The sequence below is a fragment of the Nomascus leucogenys genome, chromosome 3 (assembly GCF_006542625.1).
Source record: "Nomascus leucogenys isolate Asia chromosome 3, Asia_NLE_v1, whole genome shotgun sequence".
Lineage (NCBI taxonomy): Eukaryota > Metazoa > Chordata > Mammalia > Primates > Hylobatidae > Nomascus > Nomascus leucogenys.
Window position 1 is genome coordinate 29,944,706 of NC_044383.1, and position 24,213 is coordinate 29,968,918.

Consider the following 24,213-nt stretch of genomic DNA (forward strand, 5'->3'; position numbering starts at 1 on the left):
CACTGCAGCCTTGACCTCCTGGGCTTCAAGCAATCCTCCCACCTCAGCCTCCCTTGTGGCTGGGAGTACAAGTGCTTGCTACCATGCCTAGCTAATTTATTTTTGGTAGAGATAGGGGGTCTCACTGTCTTGCCTAGGCTGATCTCAAACTCCCTGTCTCATGGGAACAGCCTGGGTAGCCTGAACCTGCTCAGAGCTGGAGAAGGTAGCCATCCCTGTGAGGCAGCCACCCCTGCCTGGGCTACTGGCAGCCAGGGGGATGGTCAGTGGGCCATCAGTCCTGGGCTTCTCCTGCCAGGACCAGCAAGAAAATTGTGGGACAGCAGAGGGCAGCTCCTCAGTGCCCTCACTCCCTGCCCTTCCCCAGTAGCCCTCAGTGAAAAGGCCTGAAAAGCTAATGTCCTCCTTGGGAGTGGAAAGTCTTTTGGGCAGGACACAGCTACCATCTAATACTCTCCTCCTCCTCTCTGGAATTCTCTGCACAGTTGAGCTTTTTAGGGGCAGAGCTAGGACTCAGTCTCTGCCCAGTCTCCCTTCTGCGAGGGGAGCAAGAATGCCTTTGTTAAGGCCTTCCCTGGACTGACTGGTGGGAGCTAGGGGAGGGGGCAAATGGAAGCTCTCCCACCTTTCTGTAGTTCCTTTCCAAGGCAACAGTTTCCCAGATTCTCCTCCACGCCATCCACGCTGCAGTTTTTATTCCTTCCAGTGGGCTTATAAACCACAGCCCTTCCCCAGATTGGGCAACCTTGGGCAATGGCTGAGCCTCTGTTTCCTAATGTATAAAATGGATTAGGATGATAGGACCTTCCTCTTAGTGTGGATGAGAGGATTGAAGGAGACATGGAATACCAAGGGGGTTCTCAAACAAGATGGGGAAGGAAGGGGAGAGAGTCAGAAATGCAGATTCCTGGACCTTGCCCCCAGCATTCTGATTAAGTGGGTTCTAAGTTTTGGGAAAGGTCGATGCCTAGGAGAGGGGGAGCTCCGCACTCCTGGCTGTGCAGGCAAATCACCTTGGAGATTAATAAACACTCTGATGTTGGAGGGCACCCCTAGACCTCCTGGATCGGAATCTTGGGGAGCCTCCCTGGGGATGACTCTGCTCCTTTCCCTGGGAGCCTGCTGCCTCTTCCTCCAAGAGAACCCCCTTCTACCACATCCCCCCAACCCCCCCACCCCCGCCTTTCCAGTGGCAGAGTAGCGGGCTAGTTTGCTTCGACCAAAGATGGGCAGCAACTGGCATTTTCTTTGGCCCCTGGGGAAAATGGAAGGCATTTCCTTCGGACTCCGGAGAGAGCCCCAGCCAGCCCCTCCGCTGTTCCCTGAGCACTGAACGGAACTTTCAGCCTTTAGGGGCATGTGAGGCTCAGGTTAAGGGAGCCAGCTCACCTTTCCCAGTCCCCTGAGGATTGGTGAATGGAGGGGGGTGGGAGGAGTGGGGAGATAAGGAAGGCAGGAGCAAGGACAGGATTTGGGAAATCTGCGAATCTTTGAGTCTGGACTCTTTGCTGGAGGGCAGGGCAGGTAAACGGAGGCTGGGAGGGTTCAGTGCCTAAGGTCACAGCAGTTACTTTCTCTGACAGCGTTTGAACCCACTTCCTCAGAAGTGGGCTTCCTCAGAAGCTCAACTTCCGTTCCTACCGTTCCTGGCCTCCCAGTTAACCTTGCAGTATCCTCTGTCCCCCCACTGCCCCCTCCTCATCCTGACTCCCCAGCTGTAGCCTTTGAGAAGGCCCTTATCCATGGCCTCTGCCATTCTCGGGGCATGCAGTGAGAGGAAGCAGCCACAGTGGCCCCCAGCGTGTCTCGGGTCTAGGACGGGCAGACTCTAATCAAAGGGTCACACAAATCTGTGATTACCTGGCGGGTGGTGTTGAGGAAGACACGTTGAGGAGGTGACATTTCAGTAGTGACTTACGGGCTGAGTGAGCTGGGTTCAGCTCCCAATTCTTTGCATCGCTAGGGCAAGCCGTGCAAAGAATTGGGCGGTGAACCGCTCCGGTGGCGGGGAGAGCGGGCTCCCAGCGCAGGGTAGGGCCCGGGTTCCGGCGAGCGCCATCCCGGAGCCTCAGTTTCCCAGTTTGGGAAGTGAGGAGAACCTGCCTCGCCCTCCCCCGCCAAGGCTTAGGGAAGGTGAGCCCCCGTTAGCGGGGCGGGCTGGGGCGGGGCGGGGCGGGGCGGGGCGGGCGAATCGCGCCCGGGGGCCGGGCTGGCAGGGGGCCCGCGGGCGAGCGGGCGGGCGCGGCGCGCAGTGCGTGCGACTGCGGAGCGCGCGGCTAGCCGGCCGTGGGCATCACATGAGCAGCAGCACCGGGGACCGACCGCAGCCAGCCCGAGGGCGCCCCTGCAGCTGCAGCCCCGCGCTCGCGCCCGGCCCTAACCATGTCTATCTGTTGTTGCTTCTTTTTCAGGGACTATGGCAGTTCCAAGAGGAAATCAGGTAAGGGAGCCTCCGGGCGTTTTCCCTTCAGCCTTCCTTCCCTCTTCGTGCACGCGCCCCTCCGATCCTGCAGAGGACTTCTTGGGGGCGGGGAGGGGGGGTTGTCCTTGCACGCCAGCCCACGGGTCCTGCCGGGCCAGGGGTACTCGCTTCACTTGCCCCTTCTCAGTCCATGGCCCCTGAGACCTTTGGTCCTAGAACCCTCGTTCGCCTCCCACCGACTCGCTTGGGCTCCCGCTACCTCGCTGTCCCCAGTGGGAGTGGGGGTGGGTGCATGGGGAGTGCGTGGGTGGCTCGTGAAGGGGCTAAGCCCCCGCACCGTGGGCAGCCGGGTCCTTCACCCCCGGGCTGCGGCGGCCACTGCTGGGCAGTGCTAAGACTTCTCCGGTTCCTCTCGCGGTGCGGCGGTGATGGAAGGGGTTAATAGAGACACGGGGCTTTCCTGCGAGAAGGTGAAATTGAGATCCGGGACTGAAAAGGGGTCGTCCTTGAGTGACTTGAGTTTTTAGCGCCTGCACCACGGACCTTCCTCCCTCCCCCAACTCTGAGCGTGTCCTTGCTGCGGAGGTGGGGGCTCTCTGCGTTTTGGCAGCTGAGACGCACTTGGGAGGGGGCTGACCCGACCCTCCCAACCCCCTCCCCGCCCCCCGCATTGGCCTGACAGGTGCCAGGGCCCGCCCAGAGTTTGGAAGGGGGTGGAGGCGAGGAGAGAGGCGGGCCAGCCCTCGGAGCTGTGGGCTGAGGGTAGAGCAGGATTCTCTGTGGAAGGGGGAGGCTGGGCTCCCCAAATGGCAAACGTCTGGATGTGGGCGGGCTGTAATTAACTGGGGGAGAGTGGTCCCTAGGAGTTAGGGCCGTGTGCGTGCTGAAGTGGGGGCGGGGACAGACTGCTGCAGCGATCCGTGCTGACACGTGGATTGGCCATATTGACAGGGTGGCTGTACCTGGACAGTCATCCCGGGGTCTGGCCCTTGGGGATGTAGGAGGTAACACGTGGCTCCTGTGAATGGCTCCTGTGCCCAAGTGCCTTGGCCTGTGGATAGGTTGAGGGGAGTGCCCCTGTGTGGTGGATGGATGTAGAGTGGGGTAGATGTAGTTGTATGATATGTATGTTTCTGTGTGTACAAGTGCTTGCTCACGTGCCTGTTGGGACAGGGAAAGTTGTGTCCTGGTTTATGTGTTGGGGGCGTGTGTGGCTGTGGGGTTCTGTGCACATGTGTGAGTCATGATAGTTGTGTGCCGTGAGGGTATGTTTACTTGTTTGGGTGCACAGGCTGGGGGTGTGTGTGTGTGGTTGAGATATATCTGGTTATGGGTTGGAGTTTGTGCTCGTTTGTATTTGTGTACCAGTTTGGGACGTGTCCAGCTGTGGGATGAGGTGTGTGTGCATTTGCCTATCACCTGGGTCTGGGGTGTCTCAGGCAGGCACGCCCACCGGTGCAGAAGGCCCTTTCCTCCAGTGAACTGCGGGGTGAGCCTGGGGAAGAGCATTCCTCCACTGTCGCTCCAAGCAGGCCTCAGGTGGGAGAATGGAAGGCGGGGCAAAATGGGGGTTGTGTTCTCTCACCGCCCCCACAGGAAGCTTGCCCTGGGCCTCAGAGGTATAGTGTCCTGGTTGAACCTGGGCTCAAATTCTGGCTCTGCGTGACCTTAGGCAAGTTTCATAACTTCTCTGTGCCTCAATTTCCTCATTTTCTTTAAAACAAACATGCTAATGTTATCTGCCTCACACATAGAGGATTAAGTATGTTAATGTGGAATAGTCCTGGCACCGAATAACTACTATACAAGTATCAGTTCTCAGCAGCAGCAGCACTTTCTGAAGGCCTGGGACCTAGGCCTGCCTCCATGGCCACTTTTCTCCCTATGTGACCTTGGGCAAATTCCTTCTCTACACTGGGCCTCAGTTTCCCCCTATAAAGGCAGGAGCTGGAACAAATAACCTCTCAGGTCCCCCACCACAATCCCTGAGGCTCAGCTTCTGTGCTGCTTCCTAAGCAATGCAGGGCCACACCCAGGCTGCCTCCCCCAGGGAAAGCCAACCCCCAGTTTCTCTGCCTTCCACTCTCAGGCCAGGAAAAGGATGGATGGAGAAATTTAATTTACATTGGTGTGCTTATGATAATGGCCACTTAGTGTCATGGTTGAAAATGCCAACTCTGAAGCCAGACCGGAGGAGTTGAGAGTCTGCCTTCTCTCCTCTGTGACCTTGGGTAGATTTCTTAGCCTCTCTGTGCCCATTAACTCTTCTGTACACCACTTTGTGATGGTTTATTATGTGTCAACTTGGCTGGGCCACAGTGCCCAGATATTTGGTCAAGCATTATTCTAGATGTCTCCGCAAAGGTGTTTTCTAGGGGAGATTCATATTTAAATAAATCAGTGGATTTTGAGTAAAGCAGATTACTCTCCATAATGCAGGCTAGCCTCATCCAATTGGTTGAAGGCCTCTTAATAGAACAAAGACTGACACACACACACCCGCCCTCAGCAAGGAGGAGTTCTGCCAGCAGCCGCCTTTGGACTCAGCTGCAGCTCTTCCCTTAGTCTCGCCTGCCGGCCTCCCCCATCACATTTTGGACTCTCAAACCTCCACAATCACATAAGCCAGTTCCTAAAATAAATCTCCCTCTGTCTTCAAGCTCTCTATGCACCTCCCGTTGGTTCTGTTTCTCTGGAGAACACTGACTAATACACACCTCATATGGTTATAACGAAGATTAGATAAACTAATATACGTAAGCACGCTTAGAACACTGCCTGCCACCTAGAAAGCTCCCCTGGAAGTGCTAGATGCTGTTATTGAATGAGCATCTACTATGTGCTAGGACATTTTTCACGTCTCCTCATTTGCTGATCAGAGCCACAGTACATGATGGGTGGTGGGATTCCCATTTTGCAAATGAGAAGCTGAGGCTCCGATGGGGTGACTGCCCACACACAGTCCTTGGCAAACTGAGGATTGGAGTCCATGTTTAGGGCTGTGTTCTGCTCTATAATGAACCTCACAAAGCTTCCCAGGGTCACTCCAGCCAGGGACATTTGCGCAGAGGAAATGGATGCCATTCTGGGGTTCACTGTAGATCTCTTACTGAGCATAGAGCTTAGACTTGAGGCAAGGCTTAGGGATGGTGGAGTCAACAGAAGAAGAAAGTTCTCAGGAACTTTCTGGAGGAAGCAAGGCTGGTGACCTTGAAAACTGAAGGACAGTTTGGCCTCAAATTTATCTGCATCTTTCTTCCCTCCATTGAACCTGCTCCTTCCAGCATCTTCCCCATCTCAGGAACTAGTACCATCCACCCCATTGCTCAAGCCCAACATCTAGAAGTCACTCATTTTTTGTTTTTTGTTTTTTTGAGACAGATTCTCCTGTGTTGCCCAGGCTGGAGTGCAGTGGCATGACCTTAGCTCACTGCAACCTCTGCCTCCTGGGTTCAAGTGGTTCTCTTGCCTCAGCCTGCTGAGTAGCTGGGATTACGGGCGCCCGCCACCACACCTAGCTAATTTTTGCAGTTTTAGTAGAGGCAAGGTTTCACCATGTTGGCCAGGCTGGTCTCGAACTCCTGACCTCAAGTGATCCACCCATCTCAGCCTCCCAAAGTGCTGGGATGACAGGCGTGAGCTACCGTGCCTGGCCGAGAAGTCGTCCTTGCCTCTTCCCTTTCTTTTACCTGCCAACTCGAGCTGCAGAACCACCTGTCTCCCCACCTCCACCATCACATGTGTTAGAAGCCCCCTTCATCTCTCCAGGAAGACCCCACCTTCCTACCTGGTCTCACTGCTTCTCTATTAGACCTCTACCTGACGTTCTCCACACCACAGCTAGAGTGAGCTCTTAAAAAATATTGATCATCTGGGTGCAGTGGCTCACCCCTGTAATCCTAACACTTTGGGAGGCCAAGACAAGAAGATCACTTGAGCCTAGGAGTTCGAGACCAGCCTGGGCAACAAAGCAAGATCCTCTCTCTACCAAAAAAATAAAAACAATAAATTAGCCGGATGTAGTGGTGCACGCCTGTAGTCCCAGCTACTCAAGTGGCTGAGGTGGGAGGATCACTTGAACCCAGAAGTTAGAGGTTGCAGTGAGGCATAATTGTGCCACTGCACTACAGCCTGGGCAACAGAGAGAGACCCTATCTCTAAATAAATAAATAGGAAGGAAGGAGGGAGGGAGGGAAGAAGGGAAAGGAAGGAAGGAAGGAAGGAAGGAAGGAAGGAAGGAAGGAAGGAAAGAAGAAAGAAAGAAAGAAAGAAAGAAAGAAAGAAAGAAAGAAAGAAAGAAAGAAAGAAAGAAAAGAAAAGAAAGGAAAGAAAGAAAGAAAGAAAATAACATACTTTCCTGCTTAAATTCCCCCAGGGACTCCATCCCACCCAGAACTAATTCCCTACCCTGGCTCACAGAGCTTGTGTGACTTGGCCCCTGGCTGCCTTCCTGACCTGGGCTTTACCCCTCTCGTCCCCACCCATCACACTCTGCTCAGCCACACCAGTCACCTTCTGCTCCTTAAATGCATCAAACACATTCTTCTACGTGGCCTTTGTACTTGCTCTTCCCTCTTGCCTGTAATGTTCTTCCCTGATCTTTCACATGGCTGGCTCCTTAAGATTTCTGCTTAAAACTGTCACCTTCTCAGCGAAGCTGCCTGATCCTGCACTGTCCAGCCTCCCCCACAGATTACTCCTCTTCTTCCCTCCTCATCACTTCCCACACTCTAGTGATCCTGTGTGTTTGCTTGCTTCTTCTCTGTCTCCCACCACCTCGAGAGCAAAGACCTTGGCTGCAGGGCTTGCACCAGCACCAGGATCCACTGGTACTTTTTGAATGGGTGGGTGGATGGAAGAAAGCATGCATGAATGAGTGAAACTTGTGCAGGGTCAGGAAAGAAAGGTCATTGTGGCTTCAAATTGGGGATCATTGCTTGGAAAGAGGAGACATTTTTCTGGTTTGGGAGCAGAGAGCGGGAGGCTTTGGTAATCCAGAGAGAGCACATGCACAAAGGTAGAGGGACAGGACTAAGTGTGGCTTGTTTGGAGACTGACCTAACTGAGCATCAACTATGCCAAGCACTGTGCAAGGTGTTCAGGCTATAGGAACATGCCTTTCTACCCTAGAGAAGTTTGCAGTCTGCTATGGGTGATGAGCTATATAGGAGAATGTACTGGTAGATGGAGGGAAGTGAGGGAGCAACATGGTTACCTGAGGAAAAGCAGTCCAGGCCAAGGGCACAGCAAGTGCAAAGGCCCTGGGGTGACGGCATGTGCTGGCTCCTCGTGACGCAGTAGGGAGGCCTGTGGCTGGGATGAAGAATAGTGGTGGGTAAAGTGGAAGGAGGTGAGAGCAGAGATGTAGCTGGCAGTGGGGAGGGAGTAGGGTGAAGCAGCACCACGTAGGGCCTTGCAGGACATTCTAAGAATTTTGACTTTCATCGAGTGAGATGAAGATTCACTGAAGGGTTCTAAGTAGAGGCAGGGACATGATCTGGCTTCAATCATAGAATGACGGGGATTGACTAGGCAGGATGGGTTATGATGTGCAAGGTTGCGGGGGCAGCTAGCCAGGTGAGATAGGATGGGAGCTCTGGCAGCAGTGGAGGGGGCAAGGCACTGAGGGTGTTGGACAGACTCCGATGATTGGATGTGGGCCTCGAGGGAGAGTTTGTGTGGGAGCTGGGAAGCACCTGCATCAGGTTGCCTGGGGTCCCACTCTTAGGCCGACAACTTGCCAGTCACGTGACCTTGGGCAAATCCCTTCGCCTCTGAGAACAGGTTATCTCACCTGTTCTGTGGTATCAGCCAGGGTTCAACTAAAGGAACAGAACAAGTGGGAGGTATATATTAAGCGATGTAGTGTAAGGAACTAGCTTACACAATTGTGGAGGCTGGCTAGGTAAGTCTGAAATCCTATAGCAGGCCATGAAAGGGGGCAGGCTGGACCCCCAGGCCCAGGCTGGAGCTGCTGTCCACAGACGAAATGTCTTCAGGGAAACCTCCACTCTGATGAAGGCCTTTCAGCTATTGACTCAGGCCCACCCAGGGTGTTTTAGATAATTTCCCTTACTTAAAGTCATCCGGTCATGGTCTTTAATAACTATAAAAATACATTCCCGACCAGGCACAGTGGCTCATGCCTGTGATCCCAGCACTTTGGGAGGCCTAGGCGGGTGGATCACCTGAGGTCAGGAGTTTGAGACCAACCTGGCCAACATGGCGAAACCCCGTCCCTACTAAAAATACAAAAAATTAGCTGGGCGTGGTGGCAGGTGCCTGTAATCCCAGCTACTGGGGAGGCTGAGGCAGGGAGAATCTTGAACCCAGGAGGCGGAGGTTACAGTGAGCTGAGATCACACCATTGCACTCCAGCCTGGGCAACAGAGCGAGGCTCCGTCTCAAAAAATAAAAATAAACCATTCCCCAGCAACACCTAAATTAATGTGTGATTGCATAACTGGGGACAGTAGCCTAGCCAGGTTGATGCGTACCACCTGACCATCATACCTGTCAAATGGGGTTGTTACTAGTAGCAGCGACCTGGCCTGACCCAAAATGCACAGGGTTCAAGGAGGTGATGCCCTTCGAGGGGTTTTGTGCTGTGCGTGGCAGTAGGAAGGGCCTGTTGTTGTTAGCTGTGGTTGCTTCCCCAAGGTGGGCACTGCTCCAGGAGCCCCAGCGGGGCTGGAGCAGACTCCCCAGAGCAAGGGGTTTTCTTGAGACCTGCAAAGATCTCATGCCTCTCACCCAGTTCTCTAAAAAGCTGCTTTTCGCCACGGCGCCTAGCTGGGAAGTTCTGAGGTGTGCCACTAGGGGGCACAGGTGGCCACGGAGCCTCGGGATTGTCAGGGCCCTGGGGCTGTGGTCAGGAGAGCCTGATGGTTCATCCAACCCAGGAGTCCTGTGGAAGCTCCAGCTCGTTTACATGCAGATGAGGTTGCTCAAGAGTGTTGTTGCAAGCTTGTTCTCTTAGGCAAGTGTTGATGTTCCTCATGAAATCCTGTTTACTTTATTCTTCTCCTCAGAAAAGTAGTGAGCTCAGCCCCACCTCTATCTCAGTGATCATAAAACTGTATTATTGGCTGAGTTCATGAGATCAGCATTAATGTAGTTTCACTGCAGAGAAGCAATGTTGCTTGGGGTTAAGAGTTTAGATTTTGCAACAGGCAGACAGGGTTTGAACCCCAGCTCTGCCATTTGTTATTGCCGTTTTAATCATTGATAGATTAAGAAAGAAGGGGAGAAGGTGGTCTTTGCGTTGAGACATTTATTTCCATTCTGTGAGTCCCAGGAGGAGACGACAGGGCGTAGATCAGCCATTGCTGAGTATTCCGTTGAGTTAAAAACGCGGACTCTGGAGCCAGAAGGCCTAGTTTCATGTCCCGGCTCTGCCAGCTGTGTGATCTTGGCAAGTCTTTCTCTGTGCCTCATTTCTTCACCTGTAAAATGGGGATAATCAGGTTTTTTTCATTGGGTTGAGGATTGAATGAAAATTCCTGAAGTGATAACTCCAGCCCCATGCCTGGCCCAGAGGAAGCACTAAGGGTGAAGCAGCTTTTACTAAGAAGAGGAGGCAGCACCGGAGGGGTTCATCTCAAGCAGGAGAGCGCTGGTTTCGGCTTTTGCCCTTTCTCAGGAGTGACTCCTCAATCAGACAGGGGGAAGGTGGGGCGTGCACTATCTCATCATTGCCAGGAGCCTCCCTGCAGCAACCTGGGTAGGTGGTCTTGTCCTGTTTTATAGACCAGGAAAGGGAAGTTAAGGAACTTGCCCCAGGTCAGCCAGACACAGGATTCTCTTTTTTTTTTTTTTTTTTTTTTTTTTGAGACAGAGTTTCGCTCTTTGCCCGGGCTGTAGTGCAGTGGCACAATCTCGACTCACCTCCTGGGTTCAAGTGATTCTCCTGCCTCAGCCTCCTGAGTAGATGGAATTATAGGCATCTGCCACCATGCCCAGCTAATTTTTTGTATTTTTAGTAGAGATGGATTTCACCATGTTGGCCAGGCTGGTCTCGAACTCCTGACCCCAGGTGATCCACCCACCTTGGCCTCCCCAAAGTGCTGGGATTACAGGCGTGAACCACCATGACCGGCCTTTTTTTTTTTTTTTTTTTTTGAGCAGGGCACCAGGCTCTATCGTTCAGACTGGAGTGTGGTGGCACAACCACAGCTCACTGCAGACTTGACCTCCTGGCTTCAAGCAATTCTCTCACCTCAGCCTTCTGAATAGTTGGGACTACAGACATGCACCACCACGTCCAGTTAATTTTTGTATTTTTTGTAGAGACAGGGTCTCGCTATGTTGCCCAGGGTGGTCTTGAACTCCTGGGATCAAGTGATTCTCCTGCCTCGGCCTCCCAAAGTGCTGGGATTACAGGTGTGAACCACAGCACACAGCCTAATTTTCCTTTTTATGAGTTTTGTTTTTATTTATTTATTTTAGTTTGGTTTTTAATAAAGTGAATTTGCTTAGAGCAAGACTCGCCCATAAGTTCTGGCCACTATTAAGGGTTAGTCTATGGCCAGGTGTGGTGGCTCGCGCCTGTAATCCCAGCACTTTGGAAGGCCGAGGCGGTCGGATCACCTGAGGTCAGGAGTTCAAGACCAACATGGTGAAACCTTGTCTCTACTAAAAACATAAAAAATTAGCCGGATGTGGTGGCACGCACCTGTAATCCCAGCTACTCGGGAGGCTGAGGCAGGAGAATCGCTTGAACCCAGGAGGCTGAGGTTGCAGTGAGCCAAGATGGTGCCACTGCACTCCAGCCTGGGTGACAGAGCGAGATTCCATCTCAAAAAAAAAAGGGTTAGTCTACCTGAAAAATTTCCTCTATTCTCCTCCTTTTATAGAGGAAGTTTTTAAGAGAGGGATGGCCACTTGCCCAGGGTATGGGGTGGGCAGAACCTGGTCTTATGCTGGTCAGCACTCCCACCAAGCCCTGGAACCAGGTGGAGGTGTGAGGAGGGTTGTCCTGAAGCAGAGGAAGCCGGTGTGTGAGGTCTCTGGTACCTCCCTTCCCCTCAAGGTAAATACCTCAGCAGGGCACTGGCAGAGCTGGGCTCTCTGGCCCTCTCTGGGCCTGCCCTGCCCAACCAGCAGCAGAGGGAAACGGAGGGAGACGAGGCAGTGGCAGCAGGCCTCCTCCCTCCAGAGCGCAGGCTTTGTGAGGCTTTCACTTCTCTTAATAGTTTGTTGGCTCCTGGCCCCACGGAGTGCACAGCTCAACGGAGAAGGTGGGACCTTTTCAGGGATTCATTAATACTAGGCAGGATGGCCTGGGATCTGCAAGGTGGAAGGAGGGGCGGCTGGCCATTGTGGGAGAGGCTAGAGATGGCCCCGAAGGACAGAGGAGATTGTGATGGGCTGAAGGGTGTGGGTAGGGCACCCCGCAGGAGGGACATCCAGGCATGAGTAAGGATGTGGAGCTGGAATGAGTTTTTGCTTTTTTGTTGTTGTTGTGGGTTTTTCTGGTGTTAATTTTTAACATGGGGTCTTACTCAGTGGCCCAGGCTGGAGTGCAATGGTGCGATCAGGGCTCACTGCGGCCTTAAATTCCTGGGCTCAAGCGATCTTCCCACCTCATCCTCCCAAGTAGGTGGAACCACTGGTGTGCCACCATGCCCGACTTATTTATTTATGTAAGAGACAGAGTCTTGCTCTGTCACCCAGGCTAGAGTGCAGTAGCACAATCTTGATTTACTGCAACCTCCGCTTCTCAGTTCTCATGCCTCAACCTCCCAAGTAGCTAGGACTACAGGTGCCCGCCACCATGCCTGGCTAATTTTTTTGTATTTTAGTAGAGATGGGGTTTCTCCGTGTTGCCCAGGGTGGTCTTGAACTCTTGAGCTCAGGCAATCCACCCGCCTCCGCCTCCCAGAATGCTAGGATTACGGGTATGAGCCACCATTTCTAGCCTTTATTTTTTATTACTGATTTGTTTATTTATTTGGTAGAAACAGGGTCTCGCTTTGTTGCCCAGGCTGGTGTCGAATTCCAGGCCTCAAGTGATCCTCCTGCCTCAGCCTCCTGAAGTGTTGGGATTACAGACATGAGCCACCACACCTGGCCTGGCATGAGCTTGAAAAGTCTGAGGGAAGGAGAGGTGCCCATCATCCCGGCAGGAGCGAGGGTAGGGCAGGAGATGAGTCTGGAAAGGAAGTCATGGAGAGTGTATCATAAGCAAGACCTTTTAAAGCAATTTCTGAGGTTTTCTTGTCCTCCTGAGCTACCCATCCTCAGTGAGAAAGTCCCAGGCTACTTAGAGAACATGGCCAAGATCTTCCTGCCACCCTCCAACGGCCCATTTCAAAAGTGAGCATGTCTTTTGAAGGCGTCGGCTTCTGGCACATCTTACCCAGGCTCGTGGTTTGTTTTGTTTTGTTTTGAGACGGAGTCTCGCTCGCCCAGGCTGGAGTGCAATGGCGTGATCTCGGCTCATGGCAACATCTGCCTCCCAGGTTCAAGCAATTGTCCTGCCTCAGCCTCCTGAATAGCTGGGATTACAGATGCATGCCACCACGCCTGGCTAATTTTTTGTATTTTTAGTAGAGATGGGGTTTCACCATTTTGGCCAAGCTGATCTCGAACTCCTGACCTTGTGATCCACCCTCTTCGGCCTCTCAAAGTGCTGCAATTACTGGCATGAGCCACCGCAGCCAGCCTCTGGGCTGGTGTTTTTAAATAGTTTTTATTTTCACGGCTCTGGGTCCCCAGCCTGATTTTACCCTTGGAGTTCAAAGCCATCTAATTGGAAATGAAAGGAGCCTGATTGATTTGGCAACTCTGCGGCCAGCCCACGTGGCGGTGATGCGATGGAGAAAGTGAGTGCTGCTCACGTGTGTGTCTGCACCACGCTCTCTGGCCCGAGGTGGCTGAGCCCCACTGCCCAGTTGGCCTGGACACACAGAGCGAGGCAGCGGGGCGGGGGGGGGGGGGGGGGTTGGGCGGGGGGGCGGGCAGGGGCGCGGCGAGCGCTCCCCGGATCCTGGAATCCCCAGAAGGAGGCAGCTAGTTGGAAGCCTCAATTCCCTCAGCCCTGCTTGCACAGCTGCCTCTGCCCCCTCACTCCTATCACCCAGTTTCTCCTGCTAGGAAAATAGGAAGTTGGTCCAAAAGGGAACTGCACGGGCAAAGGTGAACTGCAGAATCTTGAGACTGCTCATTGAAATACAGATTCCCAGGGCCTGCCCAGACCTACTGAATCAGCGTGTCTGGAGTGACGCCCAGGTATCTGCATTTTTTCATTTTCTTAAGAGACCGGGTTTCACCATATTGCCTAGGCTGGTCTCGAACTCCCAAGCTCCTCAAGCAGTCCACCCACCTTGGCCTCCCAAAGTGCTGGATTATAGATATGAGCCACCGCATCTGGCAGATCTGCATTGTGTGTGTGTGTGTGTGTGTGTGTGTGTGTGTGTGTGTGTGTGTAATGGAGTCTCACTCTGTCACCCAGGCCGGAGTGCGGTAGTGCTATCTTGGCTCACTGCAACCTCTGCCTCTTGGGTTCAAGTGATTCTCCCACCTCAGCCTCCTGAGTAGCTGGGACTACAGGCGCCCTCCACAACACCTGGCTAATTTTTGTCTTTTTTAGTAGAGACAGGGTTACACCATGTTGGCCAGGCAGATCCTCCTGCCTTGGCCTCCCAGAGTGCTGGGATTATAGGCGTGAGCCACTGCATCCAGCCAATCTGCATTTTTGACAGGCTTCCCAGGGCTTCTGAAATCAAGCCAGGGTTGCATCTTGGATGGGTCATCCATACGGGTTGATGGCTGTGTTCAGGGTAGACAGGCAGCAAAATGGCAGAGGGATTGGCATCCCCAAGATGAATGGTGCCTGGATGATGCCTGGATGGCTCCTTGAAGAACATTCAGTTGTCTCCTGAGATGGGAGGGTGGGCTACCAGGGCAGGAATGGAGGACAGGACTCCAAGTCTCTTACCCCTGAAACACAGCCCAGCATTTGGAGCCTTGGAGAATGGCTATCTGAGGGGCCTACCCAGCCCTGACCTGATGAGAGACACCATCTGCCTTTCATTTCCAGAAGGTTTTGTTCCTGGGGGAGGAAATACCCAAATTGTGGTCCAGCAAAGAAATGTTTCCCACCGTGGCCCACGGCCAGAAAGTCACTGGTTCCTCACTTCAGCATTTGGTTTATAGACACGTGACAGAAGAGGCAACCTTTCCAGTGATGACGAAGCCCGCGGAAAAACAAAGACGTGGGGGAAATGTGCATTACTTATTGTTTTAGCACCTTTTTCTAATCTAAAGTTACTTTGTTTAAAAACAGAAAAGTGGTGTGTGTAACTTAGTCGGCACGTGGCATTTTTAGAATTGGTCTGTTTCGAAATGTGAAAAAAAAAAAAAATATTTTTTTCCTGAGTTTCCGTAAAACTTAGAAGTTTACAGGAAAAACATGTTTTTCCCTGACTCTCTTCTTTCTGCTTTGCCCCTGGATTTCATCATTGCCATGTGTGGCTCAAGAAGCCGGCTCGAAAATGTATCTTGTTATTATTAGAATAAAGTCTTGCACCAAGACAACTGGGTCATGTCAGAAAGTCCCTTTGCTTCCTTGTGCTCAGAAAAAGAGTTTGCTGGGTGTGATGGCTCACGCCTGTAATCCCAGCACTTTGGGAAGCTGAGGTGGGAGGATCACTTGAGCCCAGGAGCTTGAGACCAGCCTGGGCAACGTAGTGAGACCCCTTCTCTACAAAAATAAAAAAAAAAATTAGTCCAGTGTGGTGGCACACACCTGTGGTTTCAGCTACTCGGGAGGCCGAAGCAGAAGGATTGTTGAGCCCAGGAGGTTAAAGCTGCAGTGAGCAGTGATCGCACCACTGCACTCCAGCCTGGGCAATAGAGCAAGACCCCGTCTCAAAACATAAAAAAAGAAGGCAGGCCAGGTGTGGTGGCTTACGTAATCCCAGCACTTTGGGAGGCCGAGGTAGGCGGATTACTTGAGGTCAGGAGTTTGAGACCACCCTGGCCAACATTGTGAAACCCCATCTCTACAAAAATACAAAATTAGCTGGGTGTCGTGGTGGGTGCCTGTAATCCCAGTTACTCAGGAGGCTGAGGCAGGGGAATCACTTGAACCGGGGAGTCGGAGGTTGTAGTGAGCAGAGATGGCACCATTGCACTTCAGCCTGGGCGACAGAGCGAGACTCTGTCAAAATAAATAAATAAATAAATAAAATAAAAGAGAAGGCAGAGCTGGCCATCTCTTCACCATCCTCCCCTCCCTCACTGCTTCTGGATCCCTGTGACTGAGGGTGTCCTCAGCTCAGCCCTGGAGCACCTTAGACTCTTTGAGTGTTGGAAGAGGATCAGGTCTGGGTGCATAACTTCCCACCTGGAGGGTCAGATCCTTGCTATGCTAAGCAGTGATGACAGGCTGGTGATAACAGACCAAACTAAGACTGTCTTTGTATGTTGGCAGTGGCCCCCCCAGGGGAACCTTGCAAATATGCAGATTTTAACATCTCTCATTTCAGATCTGTCAGGGTGGGACAAGTTCTTCTGGCCTGTGAGCGCCTGCCATACACAGTCCTGGAGCCTGCTGGCTCTGAGTTGCTCATTTGCATTTGGCCACAGGGTTCTGGTCAGGGGAACTCTCCTCTCCCCCACCCTTCCTCCATGACTTGGCTCGCTCCTTCTGCTCCAAGCCCATGGCTCAGTGGACACTAGGCAGCTCTCTCCTGGGGCGCAGGGAGGGTACCCTTGAAGGCTAGTGGATAGGAAGCAAGTTTCTGAATGGACACTGGTACTAGGCCTTCCTTCTGGGATGAGGTGGCTCCCGTCAGACCTAAAGCTGGCTTTTCTGGCTCTGGCTGTGCCTGCCTTCTAGGTTTGTCTACTGCACATCTGACAGGTCTTGTGATGGAACCTCAGTGATACCAAGATGGAGACAATGAGGTCCTTGTCCTTAGAGGACTCCTGGCCAGATGGGGGAGGTGGGCAAGGAAACAGCAGTTTTCAAACAGTGTCACAAGTGCTGCACGGGGCTGGGGCCACGCTATGTATGGGTCTCTGAGCAAGGCACACAGACCTGCCGTGGCTGCTGAGCCTAATTTACTGAGCTTTCTAAATGGGTCAGCTGGGTGAAGAGGACAGTACCTGTGCAGAGGACATCTGCTCAGTGGTAGCAGCCACTGTCTCCATGTGCCACGTCTTCCATGTGGGGCATCTCTTCATAGCCTGGAGCACCTACTGTGTGATTCTGTTTCAGAGGAGCTATTGCAGATTGCTACTTGTTCAATAAAACTATTGAAGTTTAAAAAGTTCTAATTAATATGTGTTGGCCCAGGAGCCACCTCCCACCTTCTCCTTATTGTTAGGAAGAGCCCAGCAGTTTCCTGGGAGACAAAGGAGAGCATGAATCTTGATTCCTTGTGATTCCAGGATCACTGTCCTGCAGCCAGGTTCCTGACACTAGGAGATGCACATGAAATATCCTCCATCAGGGAAGGAATCTCCCTCCAGTGAGAAATCCCGAGAGGCTGATGATTGACCGAGATTGACAGGACAGAGAAAGAGCAGCCCTTTCACATCCCAGGTCAAGACCAGCGAGGCCCAGAGAAGTGTCCCAACCTTCCCACGCTGGGACAGGCAGCCAGGGCCAGGGCTGAGCACTGAGCACCAGGCCTTCCTGGCTTCTCCCCTCTCTGGAAGCTTAGCATTAGACAGAGCCACCGAGCTGTGGTGCTGAAGGGTTAACTCAGGGCTCCCCAGAGAGCCGCACACTCCCGACCCTCTCGTCTTCCAGGCCCTCTCAGCTGCGGCCTTCTGGGCATAGCTGGGTCACGTGAGAGCCAGATGTGGGGATTTCCCAAGCAGTGGTGTGTGCGTGCGCACTGCGTGCATGCGCAGCTCTGTTTACGTGGCATCTCAGCGCTCAGGGGATTGGTCTGGACCCATGCAGAGCAGGGGAGGGATGGGGTAAGGAAAGGCTCAGGGGCTCCCAGCAAACACCATGGGAGGCTGCACCAAGCCCTGCTCCCCCCAGACATTACACATGAACGGGTTGTTCCTGCTCGGGCTCCTGTTTCCTGTAGCATCCATCCTGCCAGAGACTATACTGGTTAGGGATAATTTTCCTAAAATTCTCTTTGAAGAGCATTAAAGCAGATTCTGGGAGCCAACAGCCCTTCAGGGTGTTCTGCAGGCTTGGAGGCCTGTACAGGAGCCACTGTGCCCGGCACAAGCCAGGCCTGTATGCCTGTATGTGGTTCCGGAGGACAAGCCTGGACTAGAGAGGGCAGAGCCGTGGGCACCAAGAGGGTCCTGGGGCAGTGGGGTAGCTGGGCCTCAGTTTTCCATGAACCCTTGGGCTTGAGAGCAGTGAGTATTCATCTTTCCATCAGCCACTGAGGGTTAATTGGGCACCTCCTGCATTCAAGGTGTTGTGGGGTGCTGACAGGGTTAAGGCCTTGAAGGAACTAACGGTCTAATTGAAGAGACTCATAACGAATCTTTATTAAGCACCTACTATGTGCTATGCGCTTGCTAGGACTACAGCCCTAACCGGCCATTTGGAGCCAGTGGGAACAGTCAGTGAACAAAGATCCTGCCCAGGGCATGATGAGGGAGACAGCAAACCTTGAAAAGTGGGTGTCCTCACCCTCAGTCCAGGAATGAATTCTCCTCCTACCCCTGACCCCCCATCCCCACCCCTGTCTTGCACCAGTGGATGGCAGCATCCAGCCAGATGTCCCTGAGGCTCCGTGAGCCCTACCCCAAAGATGGGTCCAGTTATACCTTCAAGGCCTCAGGACTCAGCCCTGCTATCTCCTCCCTCAGACCTTCCGGGACCCAGCCTGTCTCCCCAAACCTACATGACTCCTGAAGCAGACAGGAACGCTGGGGAGGGTGTCTGTGGTTGTGTGTCTGATGCTTTGAGACAGAGGGTGGAGAGTCAGATGGTCTCAACCAGGGGCCGTTGATGCTCCCGAAATAGTTGGCAGTTGATTCATTGATAATCCGATAGCAAGAGTCCAGTCTGGAGAGAAGGAGACATTCCACATTTTGTTGTCCGGGGAGGGGAATGTCTGTCCTGAGTCCATTGCTATTGACTCCATCACTCACTCGCGGCTCTCAGGGAGACTGAGCCAGGGAGGAGGCGGATTGCAAGACTGGGGGCTGGAGACCAGCGGCTGCTGACTTCATCCCACTGCCGGCCTCTCTGCTGCTCCTTCTCTGTGTGAACGCAAATACTGGCTTTGGCTCGGGCTTCTGGGAGAGCTGGTGGGTGGGGGAATTGGAGGGAGGATCTCCCAGTAAGTGGGGGAGGACCACCAAGGCAGGCCACCCCAGGGAGGGAGGTGGCTGGGATCCTGGAACTCAGAACAAACTTGAGTTTGTCTCTTCTCTGCACACAAATGCCCTGGGGTGGGGAGGTGAGAACCTGAGAACTGAGGGGGAGGCCGTAACCCAAGGGGCTGCCACAGGTTGGGCAGCAGCTGCTGGGAGCAGAGAGGCTCTGAACCTGCCAGCCTCCCTGGCCAGCACCCCTCTGTCCACCCACGGCACCTCTCACTAACCCAGCACCTGTCTTTAACCAGGAAGCTTCAGGTCTTCTCAGCAGGGTGGAGGGAGGTGACAGAACTACCTGCTACACCGTGCCAGGGCAGCCCCCTCTAGGCAGCCGCAGTGCTACTAGGGCATCCTTGGCTTCTCCATCCACACCCGCTTAGGCTGGGCTGACCCTTCTGGCCCCAGGCCTGGCCTAGGCAGGCACCCTTGGACTTAGTCCCTAAGGGGCTGTGGAGGGTTTCCAGGCCCAGCCCCCACTGCACCCCATCCCACCCCATCCCACCCCATCCCCCGCCTGAGCAGGGAAACTGCTCCTTGACTGCATAACCCAGGGCCAGAGGGTCAATAGTGCATTCCTACCCTGGGTTGGGCTGCCCCCACACGTGTTCTGGATTCCGGGGAATGAGGCAAGTCCTTTCTTGCTGCATTTACAAAAAGCAGCAGAAATAAAGCAAGCCTTGGCCAGTGGCCAGGGAGGATCAGAAAATGACATCCCCCATGAGGACCCTTTGTTCCCAATTCCTGGCCAGCCTGCCTGGGCTTAAGTCTAATGCCATCACTTCTTGCTGTAGGGCCTTGGGAAAGAACCTTAACTTTTCTTTTCTTGTTTTTTCCTCCCGGAGACGAAGTTTCGCTCTTGTTGCCCAGGCTGGAGTATAATGGTGCGATCTCGGCTCACTGCAACCTCCGCCTCCTGGGTTCAAGCGATTCTGCCTCAGCCTCCCAGGTAGCTGAGATTACAGGCATGCACCACTACGCCTGGCTAATTTTATATTTAGTAGAGATGGGGTTTCAACATGTTGGACAGGCTGGTCTCGAACTCCTGACCTCAGATGATCCACCCACCTCAGCCTCCCAAAGTGCTGAGATTACAGGCGTGAGCCACCGCACAAGGCCAGAGCCTTAACTTTTCTGAGCCTCACTTTCCTCATCTGTAAATTACATTTACATTTAATCATCTTGTTGTGAAGATTAAACAAGAAAATGCTCATAAATGTTTAGCACAGCACCTAGCATGAATGTTAAGTAAGTGGAAACTGGTATAATTATTCTAGCTCCAGCCCTACTGCTTATTTGCTGTGTGATCTTAGGCAATTCTCTTCTCCTCTCTGGTTCTGAGTCCCTAAATAGTCCTTCCAGCCTGTAGGATACCACCAAGAAGCCAAAGATGTAGCAGAGAGAGGGGACCTGGAGACAAACAATGGCCTGGCTTTCCATTTGGGATTTGCTTTCTGTCTTTAAGAAGATATCCATCAGAAATTCAGCTCTACTAGATTTCTTCCTGAGTACTTCTGTTTATTTAGCTCAGTGGCCCCAAACCCTCAGGCCTTGGGCATAGCTAGCTACATAATTTGCAGGATCCACTGCAGAATGAAAACGAAGACTCCTTCATTCATAAATTATTGACGAAACCCCTGACAGAAGAGCATTAAATCAGCTGCAGGGACCCTTCTAAACCTGGGACCCTAGGCCACTGCCCAGATCACACCTCCATGAAGCCAGCTCTGCCTTGGAGGCTCTGAGTGTAGGAGCAGGCCTGGGGTCCGAGCTGCTGCAATAACAGCATTCACCCCTCGCCCTCCAGTGCAAGGGCACTCTTTTTTCATGCCATGGGTATCTCTGACCAGCTGGCTGCTGCTTACCCTGGAACAAGCTTTTGTAGAGTTGCCCATGTCAGAAGCAGCTCACACACTAAACAACTGCCCCCTAGACCAGACTTCCACCCAGGTATGCTTGGACTGGAAGTCATACTTGAACTATTTGTTTCCTGTCATCTTAATTGGTGTTTGTTTTTGTTTTTTTGTTTTATTTTGTTTTGTTTGTTTGTTTGTTTTTAAGAGACAGAGCCTTGCTCCGTTGTCCAGGCTGGAGTGCAGTGGCATGATCTCAGCTCACTGCAACCTCCACTTCACGGGTTCAAGCAATTTTCCTGCCTCAGCCTCCTGAGTAGCTGGGATTACAGGCACACACTACCACGCCTGGCTAATTTTTGTATTTTTAGTAGAGACGGGGTTTCACCATGTTGGCCAGGCTGGTCTCAAACTCCTGACCTCCTGATCCGCCTGCCTTAGCCTCCCGAAGTACTAGGATTACAGGCGTGAGCCACTGCGCCCAACCTGGTGCCATGTTTTTTAAGACTTTTTAAGAATTACGAATTGGCCATCTGTGTTTTTCCCAGATGACATTCACATGGCTTTCACTGTTGCGCCTCAGTTTCTGCTGCTCTGAGCATGACAACCTGTTTCAGGTCCTCTAAAGTGAGTATCACATAGGCCAAACTACTTCTTTGTAAAGGACTGATAACCCTGTTGGGCTGTCGTAAAGATTTGAGTTGCTGTGTGCCTATACAGTAGTGCCTATCACAAGGAAGTGCCCTGTTCATGGCAACAATGACAATTACTGTTACTAGTGAATAATAGGACTAGCATCTCCTAGGCCCGAATTATTTGATGGCCTGAAAGTGGTGGCCAAATTTCTTGGTGTCCTAACCAGAAAGGAAAAGAAACATGGAGTCTGCAGGAAACCTAAGAAATCTAGCCCTGTACAAAGTTTAGTTGTATGGGAGAGGAAAGGCTAAACTGCAGCAGTTATTTAGAAACCAGTTCAAAACTGCAGTGAGGTAAGAACAGTATTCCCAAAGAGAGACAGGGCTTGAGTGCTCCAGTGTGTAGAGATACTGAAGGATGGAAGGGCATGGAGAAGACAGGGAGGTGTTCATTCCATCGGGCCCCCAGCCTGTTACCCCTCCCCTCCCCAGAGCCCAGGGCGGGGATGTGGAAAGAAACTGACAAGGCTGGTGACCCTGCCCTGGTCCCCTGAGCCTGTGGTTCTCTTTCATTCTCCATGGAGTTTGCGCTGTTGGCCGTACTCATTCCGGTCTCTCCCACCTGGGCTCATGGCCCACTCTGGATTTATTAGTTTGGATAGATGGAACTTGCTTTACACCAGGGAAGCATTCCTGGAAACATGGTTTCAGACTAGATTTGGATAAATTCAACCCAATTCTCACTGCTCTGGAGTTACTCAAGGTTAAAAGAAGCCTTACTACGAATCTATAAGGGCCCTTTTTAAAATTATTTTATACTTACTTATTTATTTTGAGACAGGGTCTCACTCTGTTGCCCAGGCTGGATTGCAGTGGCGTGATCATGCCTCACTGCAGCCTCGACCTCCCTGGGCTCAGCAATCCTCCCACTTTAGCCTCCAGAGTAGCTGGGACCACAGGTAGGCACCACCACGCCTGGCTAGATTTTTATTTTTTGTAGAGATGGGGTCTCACTATGTTGCCCAGGCTGGTCTCCAACTCCTGGGCTCAAGCAGTCCTCCCACAGTGGTCTCCCAAAGTGCTGGGATTACAGACGCGAGCCACCATGCCCAGCTTTTATTATTATTATTTTTAAGACCAGTCGAGTGCAGTAGTGAGACAGGGAGAAAGAGTGGGAGAAGAAGTTTGACGTGTAACTCACTGGGAACAGTTGAGATACTCACCATCTTCGGAGCAGCCAAGGGCCCTCTCCTAACCTAGGCCTATCCAGTTGTTCCTATGACGTCCTTGGATGTATGTGTGCTGTGTGGGGTGGGTTGTCCTTAAAGTTAGGGGCACCTGCAGTGTTGTTCTTTGGTTTCTCAGCATCACCTGGGCCTGTCAAGAATCAGGTTCAGCATCTAAGTGCCTTTGGGTCCCTGTATTTGGCTGGAATCTGAAGGCCGCTGGTTTTCTTCTGGCCTGGCTTCTTGCTGGTATTGCGAGCAATGCCAGGAGGGACAGCCATGGCAGGGACATGAGCACTGTGGGCTGTGTGAGGGAGGGACATGGCATGCCTGCCATTTCCCAGGAACCTACTGCTTTTGCGTTCAAGTTTGTCCCTACCACTTACTCCTCTTTGTGTCCAGAGGCCTAATTCCCAGCCCTCCAAAACCTTTCCCAGGCATGAGGCCATTTCAGTCTTAGCCCTGCAAAGAAGGCAGGGTAGGTGTTTTTCCCCCATTTACAAAAGAAGGAACAGACGTTTGGAGATTTGCTAACTATCCCAGAGTCAGCGAGCTAAGTGGCAAAGCCAGCACAAGAACCAAGGTTGCTTTTATTCTTGCTCCAGATCTCTGCCCTCTGTGCCTCCTGAATCATCTGCTATTTTGGACTTCGGTTGCCTCAATTGAGCCTGCATTCAAGTGGTTTTCCTAGGAAGGACAGTCCGTTTCTCTGGAAAAATTCATTTCTGCTGTGGTCCCCTTGCGTTATGGAGACTAACAGTTTTCTGTTGGGAAGGTCTAGAACGTCAGACAACTGCCTCAGGCAGGACATCAGACAGGAGCAATAGGCCCAAATGCTCAACTGTACAGACGTGAGCACTGAGGCCCCGAGTATTTATTTATTTATTTAGACAGAGTCTCGCTCTGTTGCCCAGGCTGGAGTGCAGTGGCACCATCTAGGTTCACTGCACCTTCTGCCTCCCGGGTTAAAGCGATTCTCATGCCTCAGCCTTCCGAGTAGCTGGGATTACAGGTGCTCACCACCATGCCCAGCTAATTTTTGTATTTTCAGTAGAGACGGAGTTTCGCCATGTTGGCCAGGCTGGTCTCGAACTCCTAACCTCCAGTGATCCACCCACCTCGGCCTCCAAAGTGCTGGGATTACAGGGTGAGCCACTGCCCAGCCGAAGCCCAGAGTCTTTAAGCCACTTGCCCAAGGCCACACAGTGTATTCTCAGCAAGAGCCAGGGTGCAGGTTTCCAGTCTGATGCCCTTCACTTTCTAGCAGGCTGGTGACCCTGCTCTGTAGGGCCCTTGGTTCTGGGTCACCAGAGGAGAGGCGCAGAGACAGGGAGAAGGCAGGAAGCAGTTGGTTCGTGTCAGTCACAGCTGCTCACTTGGCTGTGCCGCCCCCACCACACACACTGCTCCTTCACCCCTGTCCCTCTGTCTCTCCAACTCCCTGTCTTCCTAGCCCTTAGCCAACAGCCTTGTCTGCCTCCTGGCCAGAGGGCCAGGGTTTGTGAGCCAGGGGCTCTCCTCTGTTCATTGTAATGAGGGAGAAGGGGTCCTTTCCACCCCTCGAGAACTTGCTAGGGTGGGCTAGAGAGAAGGGGGAGGGACTTTGAGTGGGAGCAGCAGAACTGGATTAATTCTGCAGGTCAAGGGACTGGGAAATAAATCATGTTTTAGAGAGAGGTTTCTTTAGAGAGAGGTTTATTTTTAAAAAGACAGGCTTACTTCTGGTCTGCTTCCCATTTTCCTTTACAGAGAGATATGGGAAGGCCTGC

General features: G+C 52.5%; 1 protein-coding gene across 5 annotated transcripts in view; it reads left to right on the plus strand.

Annotated features, from left to right (window-relative positions):
* SH3PXD2A (SH3 and PX domains 2A) overlaps nt 1–24,213 on the plus strand; it is a 257,237-nt gene that overhangs the window by 158,302 nt on the left and 74,722 nt on the right. For 4 of the 5 annotated variants that reach the window (XM_030807435.1, XM_030807429.1, XM_030807433.1 and 1 more), the window contains one exon: nt 2,412–2,440. In XM_030807435.1, the coding sequence (XP_030663295.1) occupies nt 2,412–2,440 (29 nt within the window). Of the gene's footprint in view, nt 1–2,411; nt 2,441–17,014; nt 17,502–24,213 lie in introns of those variants that run through there. The other variant, XM_030807441.1, reaches the window with a different exon arrangement.